The sequence below is a fragment of the Girardinichthys multiradiatus genome, chromosome 13, assembly GCF_021462225.1.
Source record: "Girardinichthys multiradiatus isolate DD_20200921_A chromosome 13, DD_fGirMul_XY1, whole genome shotgun sequence".
In the NCBI taxonomy this organism is placed as follows: Eukaryota; Metazoa; Chordata; class Actinopteri; order Cyprinodontiformes; family Goodeidae; genus Girardinichthys; species Girardinichthys multiradiatus.
Window position 1 is genome coordinate 15,748,261 of NC_061806.1, and position 21,908 is coordinate 15,770,168.

The following is a 21,908-nucleotide window of genomic DNA, read 5'->3' on the forward strand; positions in this document are numbered from 1 at the left end:
GAAAAGTGTTTTTAATACAAACAACGTCAACCTTCAAATAATCATGTACAGTTATGCACTCAATACTTGGTTGGGAATCCTTTTGCAGAAATGACTGCTTCAATGCGGCGTGGCATGGAGGCAATCAGCCTGTGGCACTGCTGAGGTCTTATGGAGGCCCAGGATGCTTCGATAGCGGCCTTTAGCTCATCCAGAGTGTTGGGTCTTGAGTCTCTCAACGTTCTCTTCACAATATCCCACAGATTCTCTATGGGGTTCAGGTCAGGAGAGTTGGCAGGCCAATTGAGTACAGTGATACCATGGTCAGTAAACCATTTACCAGTGGTTTTGGCACTGTGAGTAGGTGCCAGGTCGTGCTGAAAAATGAAATCTTCATCTCCATAAAGCTTTTCAGCAGATGGAAGCATGAAGTGCTCCAAAATCTCCTGATAGCTAGCTGCATTGACCCTGCCCTTGATAAAACACAGTGGACCAACACCAGCAGCTGACACGGCACCCCAGACCATCACTGACTGTGGGTACTTGACACTGGACTTCTGGCATTTTGGCATTTCCTTCTCCCCAGTCTTCCTCCAGACTCTGGCACCTTGATTTCCGAATGACATGCAGAATTTGCTTTCATCCAAAAAAAGTACTTTGGACCACTGAGCAACAGTCCAGTGCTGCTTCTCTGTAGCCCAGGTCAGGCGCTTCTGCCGCGGTTTCTGGTTAAAAAGTGGCTTGACCTGGGGAATGCGGCACCTGTAGCCCATTTCCTGCACACGCCTGTGCACGGTGGCTCTGGATGTTTCTACTCCAGACTCAGTCCACTGCTTCCGCAGGTCCCCCAAGGTCTGGAATCGGCCCTTCTCCGCAATCTACCTCAGGGTCCGGTCACCTCTTCTCGTTGTGCAGCGTTTTCTGCCACACTTTTTCCTTCCCACAGACTTCCTACTGAGGTGCCTTGATACAGCACTCTGGGAACAGCCTATTCGTTCAGAAATTTCTTTCTGTGTCTTACCTTCTTGCTTGAGGGTGTCAATAGTGGCCTTCTGGACAGCAGTCAGGTCGGCAGTCTTACCCATGATTGGGGTTTTGAGTGATGAACCAGGCTGGGAGTTTTAAAGGCCTCAGGAATCTTTTGCAGGTGTTTAGAGTTAACTCGTTGATTCAGATGATTAGGTTCATAGCTCGTTTAGAGACCCTTTTAATGATATGCTAATTTTGTGAGATAGGAATTTTGGGTTTTCATGAGCTGTATGACAAAATCATCCGTATTAAGACAATAAAAGACCTGAAATATTTCAGTTAGTGTGCAATGAATCTAAAATATATGATGGTTACATTTTCATCATGACATTATGGAAAATAATGAACTTTATCACAATATGCTAATTTTTTGAGAAGGACCTGTATGTAGTCCTTGTCAATGCTTTATTTGCATAGATTTCCATTAAGAGGACACAAGCAAATTGATTTTACCATCTCTACTGCACTAACCTGCTTGTTCTTGCATTATTATTATACCATGTTGTATGTATCCAGTCGACCATTGACGTCCAATCTCCTCCTCCCTCACCACCTTTTCTGCTCCTTCATTTTCATACAATGGTATAGCAGTTTCATGGGTAAAAATTCAACAGCATATGAATCATCACTAGTTCAGTGCATTATACATTTTGTTTCTTGTTCTCTGTAAAACACTTTGAATGAAAAAGTAGAAAGAAGTTGGAACATAAAGATTTAAACATTGAAATATATATAATTTGTAAATGGAAATTTTGCAAGCTTCTCTTATTCTATCATATTTTAATTTGTTTAGATTTTGTGTTTGTTTGGTTTTTAACTGCTTCCAAAACCTTTATGTTTTAAATCTTTGGTCTTAATCAGGCACACCCTCAATTACACATTAGGCTTAAATAGCTTACTACTCAATGCATCAGCCAGAGGGGTAACTCCTCAAAGTCTTGAGATTTTAATCAGTGGGTCTGATCAATAGTTCATTTAACAGGTGACACAGAGGTGCAATGCCGAGCCGAGTGGGCCAAAGCAGCAAACTTTGTAACCTGTACACACACATCACACGGGATGGGGGTGGGGGGGATAAAACGCATAATATATGCTTTGGGTTGGATTTTACACACGCAGCAATCCAAGAGTTTGCCGTTAAGCCCAGTACCCTGGCTTTCAGGAAGTGCCTGCACTGCTGCGATTACTATTCCGCCTGAATTTTCCCTGCTCAACCACCATGGACATGAGGGGCACCAGCGGGAATGTCATGCGACTTTAAACCATTCAGTTAGTTAGAACTTCCTTAGTTTCAAAGGAATATTTTAAAAATGCTCAATTCCTCTGTGTGTTTTTCAAAGGCTGGGTGCAGTGATTTGAACTAGTGTGCTTTTTTCTGTGGCTGTGTTCTTTGCTTGTTACCCCAAGGAATCAGTCCTGGGTGTACCTGGATGTTTAAGTGTTAGCAATCTTGACATTCTTATTCTGACACAGCCTTTACTGTCAGTCTAAATTTACACATTCCATGCGCATCTACTCCTTAGATATATATAAGATGCATACATGTATTTGTAGAAACATATATCAGGAGCTTGGTGCATGCTAACACCCCCGCCTCATCCTGCGCTCCTTCACTACAGCCTCAATGGAAAAGGGTTGAGCCCTTATCTTTGCAAAACACTCCATCCAACTCCCCTTTCACTAAAAGGCTTTACTGGCTAATCTTTAGCTCATACAAGTGCCTGGGCAATAGACGAAGAGTGAAGTCGAGAAAGAAAGAGACACCGAGAAGGGAAGCAAAAGAGGTGGAAAGTGATAAATCTCCCTCTTTCTGTTTATGTGTATGTGTAGTTGTACAGTATTCCTGACCCACTGAATTACACATATTCTACCTCACCTTGTCCCCCTCCTCCATATTCTCTCAGTGCCTTGTGGTGGCAACATCACATTAGACAACGGGACCATCTTCTCCCCCGGATACCCAGAGGAGTACCCAAACTCAGCTGACTGTACCTGGCTCATTTCAGTGGCTCCTGGCTTTGGAATTAAACTTAATTTTACCTTGCTTCAGGTTCATGGGCCACATGACTTCATAACTGTCTGGTAAGAAATGACAGAAACACATAGACTCATTGATGACATGCTGTGTTTGTGGTCAGATTCATTTTTTTTTCTTGTACAGCTTTGACCTGCTGAGGTAGATTTTAGGCTATTTTATTTTCTCTTTGTGAAGTATTTATAACTCTTGGTCATCAAATATTTATTTTAGGAGCAAATGCAATGTCTCAGCAGATATGAGAGAGCAGTCACTGAAAAACAAGATTTAACTCATTTAAAACAAAGGCAAAATGATTTGGTGTTGGCATTTTAAATTGTCTTGAGCTTCTTATATCAGCAATTGGCACTGTTGGCATTACTAATGGTAAACATCCCTGTCTATTTCTTAGAATAGAGAGCCTTCTCTTATCTCTGAAATTTATAAAGGTCAGCTAAGATTTTGAAATTTAACACATTCCATAACAGACAGGGATTAAAAGCTCAAAAGTACTAAACAGATAAACTTATCTGATATACATTCGTCCTTTCTGATATCTATTGAAGTCGGCTCCAGGTCACTTCAATCCTTCACCAATTTTATGAAACATCACTAAGGTGTGTCCAAATTACGATCCAGTGACACATACATCCATGTTACCAGAAATATTTAGTACAAAACTATAAAAACAGCAAAAGTATGAAATGATGAAGAAGCAAAATGACCAGACCCACCATTGTCAAGCTCGTTGTTGTAGCAGCATGAATGAGCACCCAACATGCCTCTATAGAAAATACAGTTTGTTTTTAAATAGCTTTGTGCAACTTTTCAGGTTTCTCTGAATTCACTTTTTCATACCTCAGTGATATTAGAAATAGCCAACTTTAGTCATGCAGTAACAACCTCCACACTAAAGAGTTTCGTGTTAAGCTAAATCTGGCGATTATCAAAAGATTGGATTTTGAATCTCTTTTTGGTACCATCATTGATCAGGGACATTGGAACTGAAATGTGGTCAATTCCACCATCCAGTTTCTCATTTGATCTCAATTTTAATGTTGTTTTCTACATGCTGTCTTATTACATAAAATACAAAAACTTAATTACATTTAATGTAATTAAGTTTTACATGTAAAACCTGGAAGAATAATCAGATAAATAAGTGATATATGGTTCTTTGTGCCTGAGAACATTTGTGCTCGCTTGTCAGGAATTTTGGATAACTGGTTTGTGTCTTCATGCCTGGCTGATGTTCTGAGGGATAGGGCTTCCTTTCATCATTTATATACTGCCAGACTTGCCATATGTATCACTAGAGACAGGATTTTACATGCATGATGGTTTCCAGTCTCAGTTGATCCTCTCCTTCTAGAGAAAGCATCCAAAAGTCCCAGAGATGTAACTGCCAGTCACCCAGGAAGCTGAGCGACCACACGATGTCCAAAATGTGTTCGCTGACATCTGTGTTTAAGGTTATTTGATTATGGAGGGTTTTAGGTTAAACTCAAAGATTTGACACAAAATGATCATTCTTATTGCTTTTTTTTCTCTGTCAGTAGCACTAGTTGTAATTGTTTCGCAAAGGTTCCTGCAGAGTCAATATGTGGACTACACAGCTCACATTCCCCACTTCCAGTTAACGTTGCTGTGTATCTATTCACCGAACCACTGAGCCAAGGAAATGGGCCCCATAATGGCGGCTTGGCTAGAGTGCTGTCAGGCAGCAGTCCCTAGCCAGCCGTTTCCAGAGCTGCTTGTAATCTCCCATGCCCAGTCTGACAGCCAAAGACAGATGGTTTCTAAGCTGAATGGTTGTGGCTGGAATCTGAGAGCTGGCTTAATTGGCCATGCCCACACCAGGGGACTGCCAGGGCAGGGCCACGACTTCCAGAGACACTCCCTTCGGATGTCGGTTAAAAGCAGCAGCACAGTCCAGACCCGTTGTTCTGATTTTATCTGTAATTTCCACCTTATTGTAGCATGTTTAGAAAAGCAAGCCATTGGAATGTGTTCCGATTTAAAAAAGAAAGAGGCTTCAGGATACTTTGCAGATTGAAGCTTCTTTACAATAATCTGTCATGTAGTCTGGCTTCTTTGTCAGAACCTTTAGAGACTTTTTATGGTACGGGAACTAGTCATGATTAGAGAGAGTTATTTGGTCTGCTGTTGTTTCAGATGTTGTTTGAAATTTGAGCTTTACCTGTGATATTTCTACTCTTCAGGGATGGTCCACAGGAGACTACTAGAAAACTAGGTGTCTTCACTGACGGAGAGCCTAATGACCCACCCTGTAGCACATCCAATCAGGTGCTAATACGGTTCCGCAGTAACACAGAGAAAGGCGGATTATTCCGTATTACTTATCAAGGTATGTAAATTATCATATTCTATTCAAGAATCTTCATTCTGTAATGTGTTTGAATCCGTTCTTATCTGATACATTGAATAAAGCTTACAGACTTCAGTACTGCCTGCCTCCACCCATCATTCCTAATGCAGAGATCCTGATGGCAAGCAAAGAATTCAAAATTGGTAGGTAGAAATACTGTCATACATTTCATAGAATACACATACAGATACAGACACATTATTACTGCCATCTAGACATTCCTGTCTTTTAATATTGGATTTTGTTCCAGAGTGACTTGGGAAGGTGTTGCATTCTAAACCATTAATCCCAAAGGGAAATTATATTTGACATTTTACATTGCTTTAGGTTGAGTGAAACATACCATAATTTATATAAAAAAGAGCAGAATGGGAGAAAATAATGAGAACCATTGTGGGACCATTGCTCATTCATAATTCTGTTGTCTCTTGTAAAATAGAGATTATGTTTTCTTATCTCTTTATTTTCATAACTGTATGATTAGTTATTATTTTGACCTACATCTGGACCATCCATTGGGATTTATTTAGTATTATGGCAATGTATTTTCCAAATGGTATTTTTTTTTTCTATCTCTGGGAGACTCAACTGCACTTACACTTATGTTTTGCTGTTGCCACCACCTATTTGTTTCTGACTTTACCTTCTTCCTTTCCACCCCTCTGATCAGGTGATATAGTTCGCTACAGATGTCTTCCAGGGTACCAGTTAAGTGGAAATAGCATCCTGACATGTCGACTGGGAACACACTTAGAGTTTCAAGGTCCTCCACCATCATGTGATGGTAAGTTATTGTGTGCAACTCTGAAATGGCCTAAAATACTTCATTTAAATCTGTGTGGATAATAATTTGCAGCCCACTTGTACCTGAATCTAGAGGTTGGACCTGGTAATCTTGTGAGGTAGATAATTTGTTGCATTTATTACTGTTACTTGAATGGTAGCACAATATAAAAAAAAAGAAACATTAACTCGTTATTGTGTACACATGGGTATTTGTTGATTAGGTTAAAAACTCTGTGATGAATTAGTTGTTTCTTAACCAATGCTTGTTGTCTCTCTGGTGAGTCAGTGAGTGTCAGTAATATGCCCTTTGAAACATTTTACTGCTAAATATTTATATATTTTAAGGAAGTCCAAATCTTTTGACCTGTCCAAATCTTTTGGACCATGCTGAGCCATTTAAGATTAGACATGTGTGGATATTGAGTCATGGTCTAATGCTATTTGCAACTGCTTGAAATCTGAGTGCACAAAAATAAAACACGGCATTACATCTGTTTAACTCAAACACCTGTTGAGTGGTTTGGATTCTATCCATTTTAATTGACAGTGACAGATGTGTATTTTGTCTTAACAGGAATTTTTGCAGAACAGCCTTCTCTTTCTGATCATATGTCTCACTTGACAACTACAGTCATTGTTCAAACAGTGCACCAACAACAGGTATCAAGAGATGAGTTTAGTCACAAACTCTGATACTGATCATTTAAAGCTTACCAATACTTGGAATTGCATCAGGGTATTCCCAATATACATTTTTTTTTTTTTTTTAAAGATCCCAGCTTAAAAACAGATTAATTGAAGTTATAAAAATATATTGGTTTTATTGGGTGACAAAAACCTTAAATGCTTGTTTAAAATTTAATAGGTCAGTTTTGATGGAAACAAGTTTTAGCCACACTTTTAGCCAACTCTGACTCTGACTAAATGCTACAACACATGCTAACACTGCCAATTCTTCTTATAGGGTTTCTGTGTCTGTATTTTCAGTAGGTGTTTTGTCTTTTTGGCTAATTATAGACTGAAGCAATGTTTTGCCTTCTTCCTGCCCTCCATGGGTGATCTGTAGTTATGGAGCAGCAGAGCAAACACATGTTTTGTAGATACCACTTCTCTGAATTATGCTTGACTCCCAGGAGGTTAGGGATGGTTCCTTTAGAGCATGCTGCAAACGTTTTTGTCCCAAAGGATTCCCCTGCTCCCCATACACAGGCTTAAATTAATGCTATCTGTTGTGTGAAATGCGTCTCTGGGTGCATCGCAGGGTTTCTCTGCTTTTTTTTTTATTTCACAAGATCACAATCGGAGACTTCTTTTCTGTTCTCTCGGTGAGTATCACACTCTAAATGTTTGGTGTCTCTGCCTGCTAGGTAGTAGTAGAGCAGTAGAGTAAATGCTACTAATTTGAAGTACTAAAGACAAAAATCATGAGGTTAAAAAGACAGAACAAAACAAAATGAACAAAAGATAGGGATTCAAAAAACTAATATAAAATTTATTATATAGCCAATTAACAAGGAAACTGCACTGCATATATCAAAATTGTGACAAAATAACATAAAACATTATCTGTATAATTTTTCTGTCTCTTCCTAATTTTGTTTGTACCTCACCCTTGGATTTTTGCACCTGTTATTGCTTCGTCTAAACCTGAGCAACATCTTATACCTGATTTATACTGGCAAACATATATTAAGGCTTGTATCACCTTTCAGATGTCCTGGTATTTCAAATAGAAACATTATTATTATTAGTGATCCAAGTAGCTAGATGGCCAAAAAGGGTAACAACATAAAATTGAGGTTTTAGAAGTAAAAAACAAGAAGAAACAGTATGAGTAAGCCCTGGATATGCTGCCTCATAAAAAAAGGCTGATCTTTTCTAGAAAAGGAGGAGTTGCCAGAAACGTAGTGAATGAGGAAAAAGTACGACTGGAGTTTTAAGGTAGGTTAGAAAGAGACCAGAAGACACTTAGTTGGAGGGCAGTGAAGAGACGACACACACAGCTCATTGAAATGCAGGGGACATGCTGGCTGCAGCTGCACCTATCAAATCACCACTTCTAGCTCTGACAGGCACAACCATTTCTGCCCATCTAGGGCATCCAACTACTCCACCCCCACAAACACCACCTCACAGATTTCACACACTACATACTGCCGGCCTACACGGTGCATGGTATCATTCAATGATAGTCTTCCAGATAATCAGTGCCAGTTCAGCATTCTTAGCACTGGTATACCCACTAATCCTGACTCACAAGCATCAGACATCTGTTCTTGCATAACACACGTAGCCTTTGTTATATATGCTGCTTTTTTCTTCAAAATTTGTCATTGTCTCAGACTCTTAAAAAAAAAACAAAAAAAAACAATGTCATGTGTCTCGACAGACACCCAGATTTCCGTGTCTGTCGAGATCCAGATCTGTATTTTCTGTTTCTGACTTTTCTTTCCACCCAAAAAAGTGGTTTTCAGGCAGATGAATAAAACCCACATCAGGACTGGATAGTATTTTAACCCATAATTTTAGGGAAATAGTTTAGCAGTTATGCATTTTGATCTGAGCTTTACCATACATCTAAAAATGTCATTTATTAGCGTAATTCAATTCAAAAGGTGAAACCCATGTATCATGTAGAGTCATTACTCCAAGGGAGATATTTTTCAGTGATTTATTTGTGAATTTTGATGATTTTGGGCTTACAGCTAATGAAAACCCAAAATTGGCTACGGTCTACACAATTATGGGAAAAACATCTGACTTGACAGTGGTCCATCAGACAGCCATTGACAACCGTAAAAGGAAGGGGTTAGGTCATTCCTGTAGAAGCTAGCTGGCCAGAGTGCTGTAAGCAAGCATATTAATGGAAAGTTAGAGGAAAGGAAATGTGTGATAGATTGATAAATTATTTCTTTAGTGTTATTTTTTTACTTTGAGATGTATTGTTTTGTATTTTGTGCAACAGGTAAAATAGGCTGGTTTGTCTAGCATTTGAATTGTGTTTTATTTAAGTATGCTATTTTAAAAGGGACCCACTATCCATAACATTTACTGTCTACCAGGACCATAACCACCCTCATTCACAAATAGAGCTGTAACATAAGAACTAAGAACAATTTGTTTTAATGTCGAAGACAACATAGTTCTTGCCTGCAGTTAAAATGATCAGTTTATCACTGTATGAATTTTTGATTAAAACCTGCTTACCCCACCGGTAGTAGTTGTCCAACATTTTTGCAGCAGGCTTTGAACTTTAATTGTTAAACAAACTTTTTCCCCTTTATTTTACTCTTCATTAAAATGTATTACATCTACCGCTTTTTGATTGTTAATTATCATCCTTTGACTCTGAGCGGTTGGTCCTGATCCAGGCTAATGTTTATGTTGTCATCCATCTATTTCTGTCAACTTATCATACTTCCTCAGCTCACCCTGATTAAGTCACAAGTAAATACCAGGCGAATACAGATATAAATCAGCATTTATGTGTATATAATGTGCTGGCACAAATGTGCATCTATTAATTCCAGAATGCCTTGTTACATGAAATCCCTTCAATGCATTTTTATTTAAAAACCATTGACAAAATATAAATGGGAATAATCAATATTTCCCTTCCATCCCTTGTCTTATTAATGTAAGTTTTCTTTGTATTCCTACAACTGTGTATCTTGTCTGATATTTTTCTCTTCTTATTAACATTCAGAGCAGTGTTTTGTTTTAAAACTCTTAATTAGTAACCTGAATATATAGACTCGTATCTATCTCTTTTGTCAGCTCCAAGACAAAGCCAAGGTAGTTTTAAACTTACTTATGTTTCCTGAAAGGTCACTTTCTACACACAGCTCCTCAGTGAAATAATTGTCTAATGAACTTTACTCCTATAGTTTATGTTCTACTTCCAGGCCCAGTGCTATTATTAAAACAATTTCTAAGATACCTTTATATTTTGAATGATGTAAATTAATATGGCTTGGAGCAGTTCACTACCACTTAACTTCAGAAGTTAATAAAAGTAATCTAAATCTAATTTCAGCATCTGAACTGCTCTGATAAATGTGCTGTACTTAAGTTAGTAGTCACACATTTGTTTTTAGCTAAAAACGTTTAACTTTATTATAATTTTTGTTCTTCCTTTGCAGACATTTTCTATTTAGTGATATCTAATGTCACTTTTGTATTTCTGGAACTATAAGAAAAAAAAGAACCTTTTTTGACATAAGAACAATTGACAAATGTTTAGAATGATTTTCTACCAAAGACTGTTGCTTAGTCTTTTTCCTGTAGATTAACTATCGATTTTTGTTAATGTTAAGAAAGAAACAAGAAAACTCCAAGAAAGAATTGTGTCATTATACAAAACATGTTTATTACATTAAACAAAAAATCTGTCCACTGAAGGACATCATCACAAAAAGAGGTTGGTTTTTGAACAAGACCATTCGGTTTTTCTGACTTTGATGAAAGACTGGTAAGTGCCGAAAGCTGCTCTTACCCTCAGGCAGAAAAGACTTAGGTATTCAAACAGTGGCTCCCAGCAGGGACATTTACATCCCCTGATAGATTTCCTGCAGTCTTGTTTGATAAACACTTTAATCCATTCCTTGGTATATGCACTCTGAAGTAGTTTTACTCTCATTTAAAAGTTAATGATTTTTTTTCTTAGCTCATTTGTTCTAACTACTCTTGCTTCTTTAAAAAAGGTAAATGTATGTTCTCTTGCAACTGTATAAAAACCTATAATTATTGTCACATTTTGCCACATTGGAGCTACAAACCTAATGGTTTTATTGGGATGCATGCACCATGAAAATATTATCTCCATGGTGAAGTTTGGTGGTGGCAGCATAATGTTGTGGAATTGCTTTTCAATAGCTGAAAAATGGAAGCTGGTCAGAATTTATGGGAAGATGGCTGGAGATAATATAAATGCCTTCTACAGTTTTGATATTGTTGCATTGCGTTACTATAACAGCATATCACATCCTTTCATGTTATATTTTGTTTCGGATAGCACCACTATGCTTGCTGAAGGTTCTGCGAGATAATGACATTGTTTGTTACAGAACTGCACTAAAAACAGAGTAGATAGGAACATCATGAAAAAACAAGTGAAACGTCTCGAAAACGTTGAAGTATTTTGTTGAGATGAATCTTGGTGACAGGAGGAAATGCGATGATGGGATGGATCTAGTCGGACCAGACATGCCACAGGAATAGAGCTTTAAGGCTGACATTACACTTACCCGCCAAGTTAGCTACACATCTGTCACACACGGACAATCGGCAAAGAAGTTGAATGTGCTCACAGCAAATCAATGCTAATAAATATAAGCTGTTTAGTGGCCTGACTTGGCACAAGTTAAGTTTGTTTTCTTGTGACAGTACCCAGACATAAATGACAATTCGCTTAGCCATGCTTTCAGTCACATTGAATTTCTCTCCAGCAACAATGCGAATCTAAACAATCCCATTTATGCTTCAAGGTAAATTGAATTCACTAGAATGAATGAACAATCACTAGACGTGATCTGCAATTATAAAACAATGCCACCAAAACATAAAAGGATCATTATTTCAATGCTTCAGAATAACAGCTTCTTTTGTCTCTCTTGCTCATCAGTGACGTGTCCAATGAATGAGGTGCTAACAGCTTCCACGGGTGTCATTATGAGCCAGTCCCCCGGCACCGGCTTTCCTCATTTCGAGTCTTGCTCCTGGGTGGTTAAAGTAGAGTCTGGCTACAACATAACCTTCACAATTGAACACTTTCAGACCAGCCGTCAGTTTGATGAGCTTGAAATCTTTGATGGTGAGCCTCTTTAGCAACTATGAAATTTAATATAGGCTTCTTCTAGAACTGTATGTTTATTAATAATACCTTAACCAACTTCTTTGCTGTTTATGATATTTAATGTTTTTTGATAGACTTTTGTTAACACCCTATTATCTTGGCCAAAGACTACTTTTACTCAGAAAGCCACAGTTGAAGGCTAAATAAACCAGACAGCTAGATTTACTGTGTGTAACAAAGCTATCTGCTTCCAGTAACAGAACATTGTTAACCGACCCTCTTTCAGGGTGACAGAACATCTGCATTTGTCTTGTACATTTGAATATGATTAGAGGGAAAGTCAGCAACTCTGCCCGGCAGCTCTGAGAAAATGGTGGTGCATACACACTAGTGATGCTGATCAGTACTGTTTTATCTTCCACCGACTAGTTAGGAACAGGCAACTGTTAACCTTGATGCTGGCAAGCCAGTTATCATCTGCAATTATCTTTTCTCCACAATTAGGAGTATAACAAACTTTTTATTTGCAACTTGAACTTTTCTTTATGTGAAAATGCAAACGTAAAACTTTTTTACAGAATTTTTGATCCAGACTTCCATACACAGACTATGTGTCTGCTTTGACTTACATAAAAGCTTTTTCTTTTTCAGCATTCTGAAACTTTCTGTTAATTGTCGATCTTCTTCATATCTTCATCCAGGCCCATCCAGACAGAGCCCGCTCCTTATTACCCTCAGTGGTAATTATTCCAGTCCGCTGAGCATCACGAGCTCCAATAACAAAGTCTACCTGCACTGGTCTTTTGATCACACCACCAGCCACAAAGGCTTTCGCATCCGATACTCAGGTAAGTAAGGGCCAGAAATTCACTAGCACTGGCTCATCATACCATTATCGATTTACTGCACGAAAGCTATTTTGGACTCATTATTTTCAGGGCAATGTTGTGAGTTTGATCTCATTAGTCGTGTATTTAATTTACTTTTTCTTTAAGACCAGCATCTGGGCTGCCAACTGTGCCTTAGACAGCCAAAAATATGACCCAGCTCTGTGAGAGCCTAATGGGGGCAGCAGGCTTCTGCACTGACATCTTGCTGTGTGCCAAGACCTAGGAATTAGTAAGCGCTGTTTCATGTGTTGCTTGTTGGTTATTACTCCTCCGTTTTGTCCTGCTCCCATGAAGGATTTGTTGGTATATGACACCTGCATAACTTGCTGTGAATTATGACAGTGTGAATATTTAAAAGCCCCCCCCCCGCTCTGTATCAACACCACTCAGCCAGATTGACTAATTGTCTCTCTCCTCCCCTTGGTGGAGCTTTCCGTCTCCCCAGCCGGATGTTTTGTCATCTCTCACTGGCTTTTTTTTTCCTGCATTTTTTTGTTTTTAATTGTTTGTTTCTAGCACTGATGGTTTTCATCATGACAGATTAAATGATATACTAAATGATCCCTGAGAACCCAGAAGTTAGCATGGTCAATATGGAATTGCCTTCTGGTATACCGTTGTGGGATGAAAAAAAACAGATGGCACAGATACATTCAATGTATTCAACCATGTTACTCATCAATCCATGTTTCCTCTCCAAGGACAGGCCTTCCATTAACAACTTGCAGAAAATGTCTTACTGCAATTCACTTTCAACTATCACTGTTTCTATCTCTCTGTTTAGGTACATTCATTTTCTCCATCAGTTCAATCAACTTGGAGTCAACCTGACCTTGTCCACACAATCTTTCTTTCTCCTGTGTATTTATTTCAATTTAAGCACTAACCTCTGCAGATGAAGTTATTCTAAGTTGCGGGGCTGATTGTAGAAAAGGCTACGGTTGTACTATCTCAGGCAAGAGACAGGAAAGAGAAATGAATACACAGATGGGCAAGTGATTTAGACAGCTGGTGGCATTTATTGGTACCGGTAAAGATGTAAAAAAAAATGTGGAGAAATAATAGTGTTTACCAAAATCACCAGTGGCACATTTATTGGTACCAATGCTGTTGATACTTTTTTAAACCCTGTTTGGCCAATAGGAGAGCACTTAAACTTTACCCATGGTTCAGTTTGCATCAAGGGAATTGTCTCATATGATTTTTATTATTATAATATTGAAAGACCCAATCCCACCCTGTTTTCAGTATACTGATATGATTAACCATATTTCAGAATATTTCAGAGTTCATGATGCCTTTCATTCTATTGAAGTTTCCGGAACCACTGGAAGAAATTCCACAGTGTCACAAATCCTCTACCTTTCTCAACAGTGACAGTTGGCATGAAATGCTTTTTCACATATTCTTATGTTTTGTGCCAAATCCAACTGGAGTGTTTGTTGCCAAAAGAAACAGTCTTGTTTACATGACAACTATCCATTAAAACAGGATTTGTTTCCCCCTTTCTGTTAACACATCTATACGACAACATTTTGAGTTCAATCTCCATTCACACAGCGACAGTAAAGATGTGAAAATTGTGTAATTCCACTGCCACACCACTAGTTGACATTATATATTCTTCGAAACTTAACAACATACCCAAACACCTCCTGCTTACAAAACCTTGTCATGTAGATGTGTTCACACAAGCAAAAAAAAACAAATCCAGATTTTAGTAAGGAGTTGTGGTGTTAACAGGACCTTAGTTTCATCTAACTAAAGTAAACTGTTCTAGTTATATTTACATGTATGTTTACATGTGTGATGGTAAACAAAAAATATTTTTTTCTGGCAGACCTATCAAACAACTGCATCTAATGGTTGTTAAGGAGTTTTGGTGACCCCAAGAAGCAACTTTTCGCTGTAGCTCTCTAACAGTGAGGTTTGGAGACAATTTACCTCACTCACTGTGCATGATGGCAAGATAAATGAGTCTTGCTCCAACTGAGTGGTCAAGGGGTTGGTTAAAGAAATCAGTTTCTCTGTCATGTTATGTTTATACTACAGAGGTTACTAGAAATTCGCCTAAAATTAAAAAAAGGAAAACATTAATTTAAAAACATTATTTTAAATTTTTATTTTTTTATGGATTTCAGTGGGTGTTATTATCCCATTGTTTTGTAGTTTCTTTAGACACCTTTACCAGAGGGGGGCAATGTGTCATTGTCAGCCAAGGCCTTGCAGAGGTTGCTGGTGTAAATTTAAAATGAGAAATTTGCATGCTTTCATCCATATGGTCATCTTTGAGGACATTGAGAATTTGCATTGTGTTGGCAGTGTGGACAGTAAGCATTTTACTCTTATATTAAACTACCGAAGCCCATGTTTTTATACAATAAACACAAGTATCAGATTTAGCAATAAGTCCTTTTGACAGTCTTTCAGTTGCCTTAAAGAGAGTTAAAATCTCTGCCTCACTAAAACAGTAAATGGTTTAAGGTTAAAAAATGTGTCCAATGCATAATAGCTACTAACCATCAATATTGCTTGAGTATTTTATACTATGGGGTCTTGTCTGGTTTTATGCTTGATGCAAAAAAAAAAAAAATAATAATAAAAACTCTACAATTTAAATTGCCATTGTGTAATGATTTGCATTTTTATTAAAATTTGATGTTCTCATAGTGAATTTCTAGCTATAATGAGCGCTGTTTTCTCTTCTCATTTTACAACGTTTTTTTAGACTCGATGTTTTGTTACTGTGTTTCTGCAGCTGACTGTGTAGTGTTGCTCCCTTATTGGGAAATCTGCTAAATTCCACTTGGGCTCGTGAATCTTCTGGATCCATTTTGGCACCATTTGTGATGATAAATGATTATGGCTCCTACCAGTTTAACGAAAATCAGATACTTTGTTCCTGTTATTATGTATCCATCACTTTTATGATCCTCATCCACAGCTGCTGACAAACTTTCATTTTGCTTTGCAGTACATTAGTTTTTAATAATCAATTTTCTCATCTCTAGGCAGCAGTGTCTGCTTTAACCTTTCCCTCAGCACAAGAGAAAGATTCAACAGAGATCTTTGACTGTGTCATTAAACCTGCATTCTTTTTTCGCCTTCTCAACAACTACTTACGTCATCTTGCATCATTGTTTACTTAAGATGTCACACTCTTTGTTCTGTGTTTTTGTATAAATCTGTATCTACTCTTCTATTTATAGCACCCTACTGCAGCCCTCCAAATAACCCAGTAAATGGCACAGTGCACAGTCTTACTGGGTCCAAATTAGGCAGTACTTTGCGCTTCAGCTGTGACCAGGGCTTCCGACTTATTGGCCAGACTAGTGCCACATGCACCCGCACTGCACAAGGGATCCATCAGTGGAATGCCCCAGTACCACTTTGCCAAGGTAAAAGCCCCTATCATGCTCTGTAAGGACTAAAGAGAGATCAGACACTGGATCCTTTTAATTTTCTCTGAATCATGTCAGTCAAATCTCTTTGCAGAAATTATCTGAGTCGGAGATTTTATACTTTTAGTACACATATTATAGCATCTAATTAATGTGATGTCCACCATTAAGTGATTACTTAAAAAACAAGTTTATATCACTTGTATTCTGACTGGCATACTGAACAGAATATCGCTGCAAATCAACTTTGGAAGCTGTGTTTCTCAGGTTTTAACTGATTGAGGGGAAAATGTCTTACAGAATCCTTTGGCTTTGGATCAAAGGGTGATTGCAGTTGACAGCATGGCATCACTAGCAGTTCCTCAGCCTAAGGCATACCTCCAGGAGGCTTACTTTATTGCTTTTTTGTCCTGTTTTTGAAGAGTCATTGGAAATTTAGTGACATTTCAATTACTGGATTTAAGTGTTCTTCTCATGCTGCATATTCTTTTTAGGAATAATAATTTTGGGGATGTAGGGTTTTTCTTTTTTCAATTAAAGAATTGATAATGAGGGTGTAAACTCAAAAAAAGAAAAAATCATCAATAAAAATCTGTTGATTGATGAAAGAAGATAGTATTTTAAATTACTGTTGGCCAAATAATGGTTTCTAGTTAAGCTTTACAAGAAATTAATGCTAATGTTTTATCTTCATGGGATACAACTATTTGTAAAATATGTATTTACATATTTTTTATCAAACATAGAACCATGTAATCTAAAACTGCACTTGCACTATATGTTTTCAAACCAATCTTCTGTTTTAGCCAAAGCACGCACATAATGCTCCGTTCAAACTGCAGGATGCTGGATGTGGGACATAGATTGTATTGTAAAATTCGTATACAACCGTTCAAACAGAGGACTTTAAAATGCTATTGAGGTTACAGAGCATGCGATGATCTGCTACAGTCCGATTGTATCAAGTCTTCGGTCTGTGGAGTTGGGAGGAGAGGTGCTGACATATATGATTAAGCGTTGCCCTCGACATGATAAAGTTCTGAATGAACTGTCTCTTATTCTCGTTCTCTTATTCAGGTTTTTCCCACACAGCACTGCTGACACAATAAATGGCTTCTGTTGTGCACTTAAACCACAACACCTATTTCTCCGTGTTTATTGTTGTGCTGCTCTTGACAATGCACTTACTGTTCTTATGCGCATGCGAATCAGTTTGGAGCCGCAACATTTTCAAAGTAATGGGAACGACCACATAAAAAAATCAGATTCCTTAAAAAATCGGATATGAGCATTAAGACCTGCAGTGGGAACGTAGCCTTAGAGAAGCTATTGAGTGTGCATTCAGTTCTATTGCAAGTGTATTTTTCCATAAATATTACATACATTTTTTTTTGAGATTTTGGTTGTTTATTGTTGTGTGAATTATGTTTCATGCTAATGTTTGCTGCACATCAGCACCTGCTTTCTATGCAGAAATGCTTTTGACAACTCAGTACGCTGCATACTGCCCACATTTTAATTTCTACAAGTATTTCTTTTTCACTTTTGTATGATATTTTACCCAACTACGTATCATTTTGTTATTTCTAGTCATGTCCTGTGGAATGCCTGTTGCCCCTGTTAACGGCAGCATTGTTGGCCAAGACTTCTCCCTTGGGTCCAGGGTCACCTACCAATGTAATCCAGGGTTTCGGCTTGCCGGTCCTCTTACCACCTCAGTGGTTTGCCAAGAATCTGGGAGGTGGAGCTCCATTGAGGCCCCTCCAAGATGTGTTCGTGAGTACTTCCTCTACTGTCTGGTTAGGTTCTGTGTTTCAGACAGAAAAAAAAATCTTCAGGAACATTTTAAGCTCAGATATGTTTTGATGCTGACAGAACTTTATTTTTTTAAGATCTCTATGAGTAAACTCAATCTGATTAGAATTTTACTGTGAATGTGTTTTTTATAGGCTCAAATAGGAGGGATCTGTTAATTAATTAATGCATTGTTTCATGCATTTTTCACTTAAGCCCTTAAAATGTAGACTTTGAATTCTGTGATTTTAGCATTTCGAAATTATATATGTGATCTCCAAGGAACCCAACAAATTGTTTCATATATTGTGAGAAAACAGCAATACCTGCCAACAGTTTTTTCATCTTTTTTACTGGCTCTGCTTATTTGCACCATGTGGCAGTGAATGACATTTGTATTTATCTTATTAATAGTTCATACCAAAGATTCTTCTGAGTAGCACTAAGAACAGGCTGAATGTAATTAATGGTATTTGTGCAACATTTTGAGAGCCATGGATCTGAAGCAATATTCAGTGAGTCATACTGAGGCATTAAATGTATTTATATGGTAGAGAACAGATAGTGCTGCATTTGTCTTCATTGCAATAAATGAACTACAGATAAAATCTAAGTTCCCAAAACTAAGTAATTCAGATGGAATTACTTGCTGAACAAACATAGTGTACAATCTAGGGGAATTATTTACTTTGAACATGAAAAAATGTGTTCAGGGTCCACATGTACGAAGCATGCGCACACACTAAAAGCACAATTTTTCACGCAGAGATTGGCATGTACACAAATGAACACTGCGTGAAAGTGTGTTGTACAGCAGATAAAGGGAGTCATTAATTTGCTTTAGTGAATAGAATGCTTCCTCCTTCAATATATGTGCAACCTACAGGGGTTGGACAATGAAACTTAAACACCTGTCATTGTAGTGTGGGAGGTTTCATGGCTAAATTGGACCAGCCTGGTAGCCAGTCTTCATTGATTGCACATTGCACCAGTAAGAGCAGAGTGTGAAGGTTCAATTAGTAGGGTAAGAGCACAGTTTTGCTCAAAATATTGAAATGCACACAACATTATGAGTGACTTACCAGAGCTCAAAAGAGGACAAATTGTTGGTGCACGTCTTGCTGGCACATCTGTGACCAAGACAGCAAGTCTTTGTGATGTATCAAGAGCCACGGTATCCAGGGTAATGTCAGCAAACCACCAAGAAGGACGAACCACATCCAACAGGATTAACTGTGGACGCAAGAGGAAGCTGTCTGAAAGGGATGTTCGGGTGCTAACCCGGATTGTGTCCAAAAACCATACAACCACGGCTGCCCAAATCACGGCAGAATTAAATGTGCACCTCAACTCTCCTGTTTCCACCAGAACTGTCCATCGGGAGCTCCACATGGTCAATATACACGGCCGGGCTGCTATAGCCAAACCTTTGGTCACTCATGCCAATGCCAAACGTCGGTTTCAATGGTGCAAGGAGCGCAAATCTTGGGCTGTGGACAATGTGAAACATGTATTGTTCTCTGATGAGTCCAACTTTACTTATTTCCCCACATCCGGGAGAGTTACGGTGTGGAGAAGCCCCAAAGAAGCGTACCACCCAGACTGTTGCATGCCCAGAGTGAAGCATGGGGGTGGATTAGTGATGGTTTGGGCTGCCATATCATGGCATTCCCTTGGCCCAATACTTGTGCTAGATGGGCGCATCACTGCCAAGGATTACCGAACCATTCTTGAGGACCATGTGCATCCAATGGTTCAAACATTGTATCCTGAAGGCAAGACTGGTGAAAGATTGGTTTGATGAACATGAAAGTGAAGTTGAACATCTCCCATGGTCTGCACAGTCACCAGATCTTAATATTATTAAGCCACTTTGGGGTGTTTTGGAGGAGCGAGTCAGGAAACGTTTTCCTCCACCAGTATCACGTAGTGACTTGGCCACTATCCTGGCTTAAAATCCCTCTGACCATTGTGCAGGACTTGTATATGTCATTCCCAAGACGAATTGACGCTGTATTGGCCGCAAAAGGAGGCCCTACACCATACTAATAAATTATTGTGGTCTAAAACCAGGTGTTTCAGTTTCATTGTCCAACCCCTGTATTTTTGATGCACATAGGTGTCTCACAAATGCAATGGCACGTTCAACTCAGTATTCCTTTATACTATAAAAATACTGTAAGTATCATTATTCTAATAATAGTTGTGTTGCAAACAAACTTCTGTTTGCGATGGCTGGCTTCTAAAGTGATATTTTTTGTTTGTCTCCTTTTTAATGTGACGTCCTGAATCATATATAATTGAGCTATAATTGAGTTCAGTGCTGAAGCTAGATAATGTCGTACTGATCTGACACATAAGTTGCTAAATATTTTTTATTCCTGCCATGATAATGACATTTAACCTTCTGCCACTCCATTTTTTTTATTGCATTACTTATACCAGGGGAAATATTGCCAAATGAATTTGTACTGTATGCCTCCACCTCGGACACAGAGATCTGTATTTTATATTCAGTGAATCTCCCCTTTCTCGTCTTATTGAACGCCACCATTACCATGGCTATTGGACAGGTGGTGGTTGTGTTGCAACTATTTATACTATTTTGCAAATGTATTTATGGGTGGGGACTGGGCGGTTCAAGCATCACCTGCAGATGCGGCCAATTCACCTCAAATTGAGATGTATGGAAGCAGCATGTGTGGTAACATGTCTACCTATGGTTGCGTAAATAAAAAATCTTTGTGCACCACAAGTTTCAGAATTTCTCTCTACCACCAACCTTTGGTATGAAAGCTGTGCACTCTTTTATATATGAGACCCTAGGTTACCAGATTAAAATACAAAAGAATCAAGACGATATTGAAAACCACAATATTTCCATTCAAGGTGTAAACTGTTTTATAAGAGACCTTGTTGATGCTAGCATGTAGCATTTGGGTTCTCAGTAAAAAATAAATAAATAAATAAAAACAATAATTGAGTTACAGACTAGATACAAATTAATTGTAAGATCTGACAATACAGCAAATGGCTTACCGCTGCAAAAAGTTAAAAAAAATAAATTAAATACTGGCACTAACATAAATGGCTATTTCATAGTTTTATGCTGAGTCTGAACTGCATTTGATCATCATTTGTGTAAAATGTATGAAACCTTTATTGTTTTTGTGAGAAAACACAATAAATTACGGCCTTAGGACTACCTTAGAGTTACACAATTAAAAATTGCTTTGCTGGACTTGTCACACCTAAACTGAATTACTTTGATTAAGGATTCTTAAGAACACTGTTTGTGATTAATGAAATGTTTACTCTTAGAGATGAATTGGGGATTCTTAGTTTTTTACAAAATATAGCTAAAATCTCCTTCCCCTGTGAGATGGGTGTATCATTACACTCCTAAAAGATACACAACATAGTTCAGCGTTAAGAAGGCATAAAATGTTTATTGTCAAAAATGTATAAATAATGTTCTGTTACCTTACAGCGGCCACCTGCTCTGACATCAGCCACTCTGCTGTTGAACATGGAAGATGGAGACTAATCTATGGCACTCAAAACCAATATGATGCTATAATGATGCTCATATGTGACCCAGGATATTACTACAGGGGTCAAAGGATCATTCGCTGCCAAGCAAATGGCACCTGGAACTACCCTGATCCTCGCCCAGTCTGTGACAGTAAGTTAAAGCTGTTGTCTTTCTGCTGCTTAATACACCTATACATGATTGAAGGATTTGCTTTATCAGCAGCTCTATCAAAATAAATGCACCCAAATTTATCTACCTTTATACGCAAGCTTTTTAAATCGTATTGTCTGACATAAG

At 38.2% G+C, this 21,908-nt stretch overlaps 1 protein-coding gene across 1 annotated transcript in view; it reads left to right on the plus strand.

The window, feature by feature from the left end:
* The window catches only part of csmd2 (CUB and Sushi multiple domains 2), a 358,433-nt gene that overhangs the window by 281,337 nt on the left and 55,188 nt on the right, over positions 1-21,908 (plus strand). Inside the window, exons 44-52 of the mRNA XM_047382994.1 lie at positions 2,913-3,090; positions 5,245-5,390; positions 5,474-5,554; positions 6,082-6,195; positions 11,821-12,009; positions 12,693-12,839; positions 16,091-16,279; positions 17,873-18,058; positions 21,567-21,761. Of these exons, the coding sequence (XP_047238950.1) occupies positions 2,913-3,090; positions 5,245-5,390; positions 5,474-5,554; positions 6,082-6,195; positions 11,821-12,009; positions 12,693-12,839; positions 16,091-16,279; positions 17,873-18,058; positions 21,567-21,761 (1,425 nt within the window). The remainder of the gene's footprint in view (positions 1-2,912; positions 3,091-5,244; positions 5,391-5,473; positions 5,555-6,081; positions 6,196-11,820; positions 12,010-12,692; positions 12,840-16,090; positions 16,280-17,872; positions 18,059-21,566; positions 21,762-21,908) is intronic.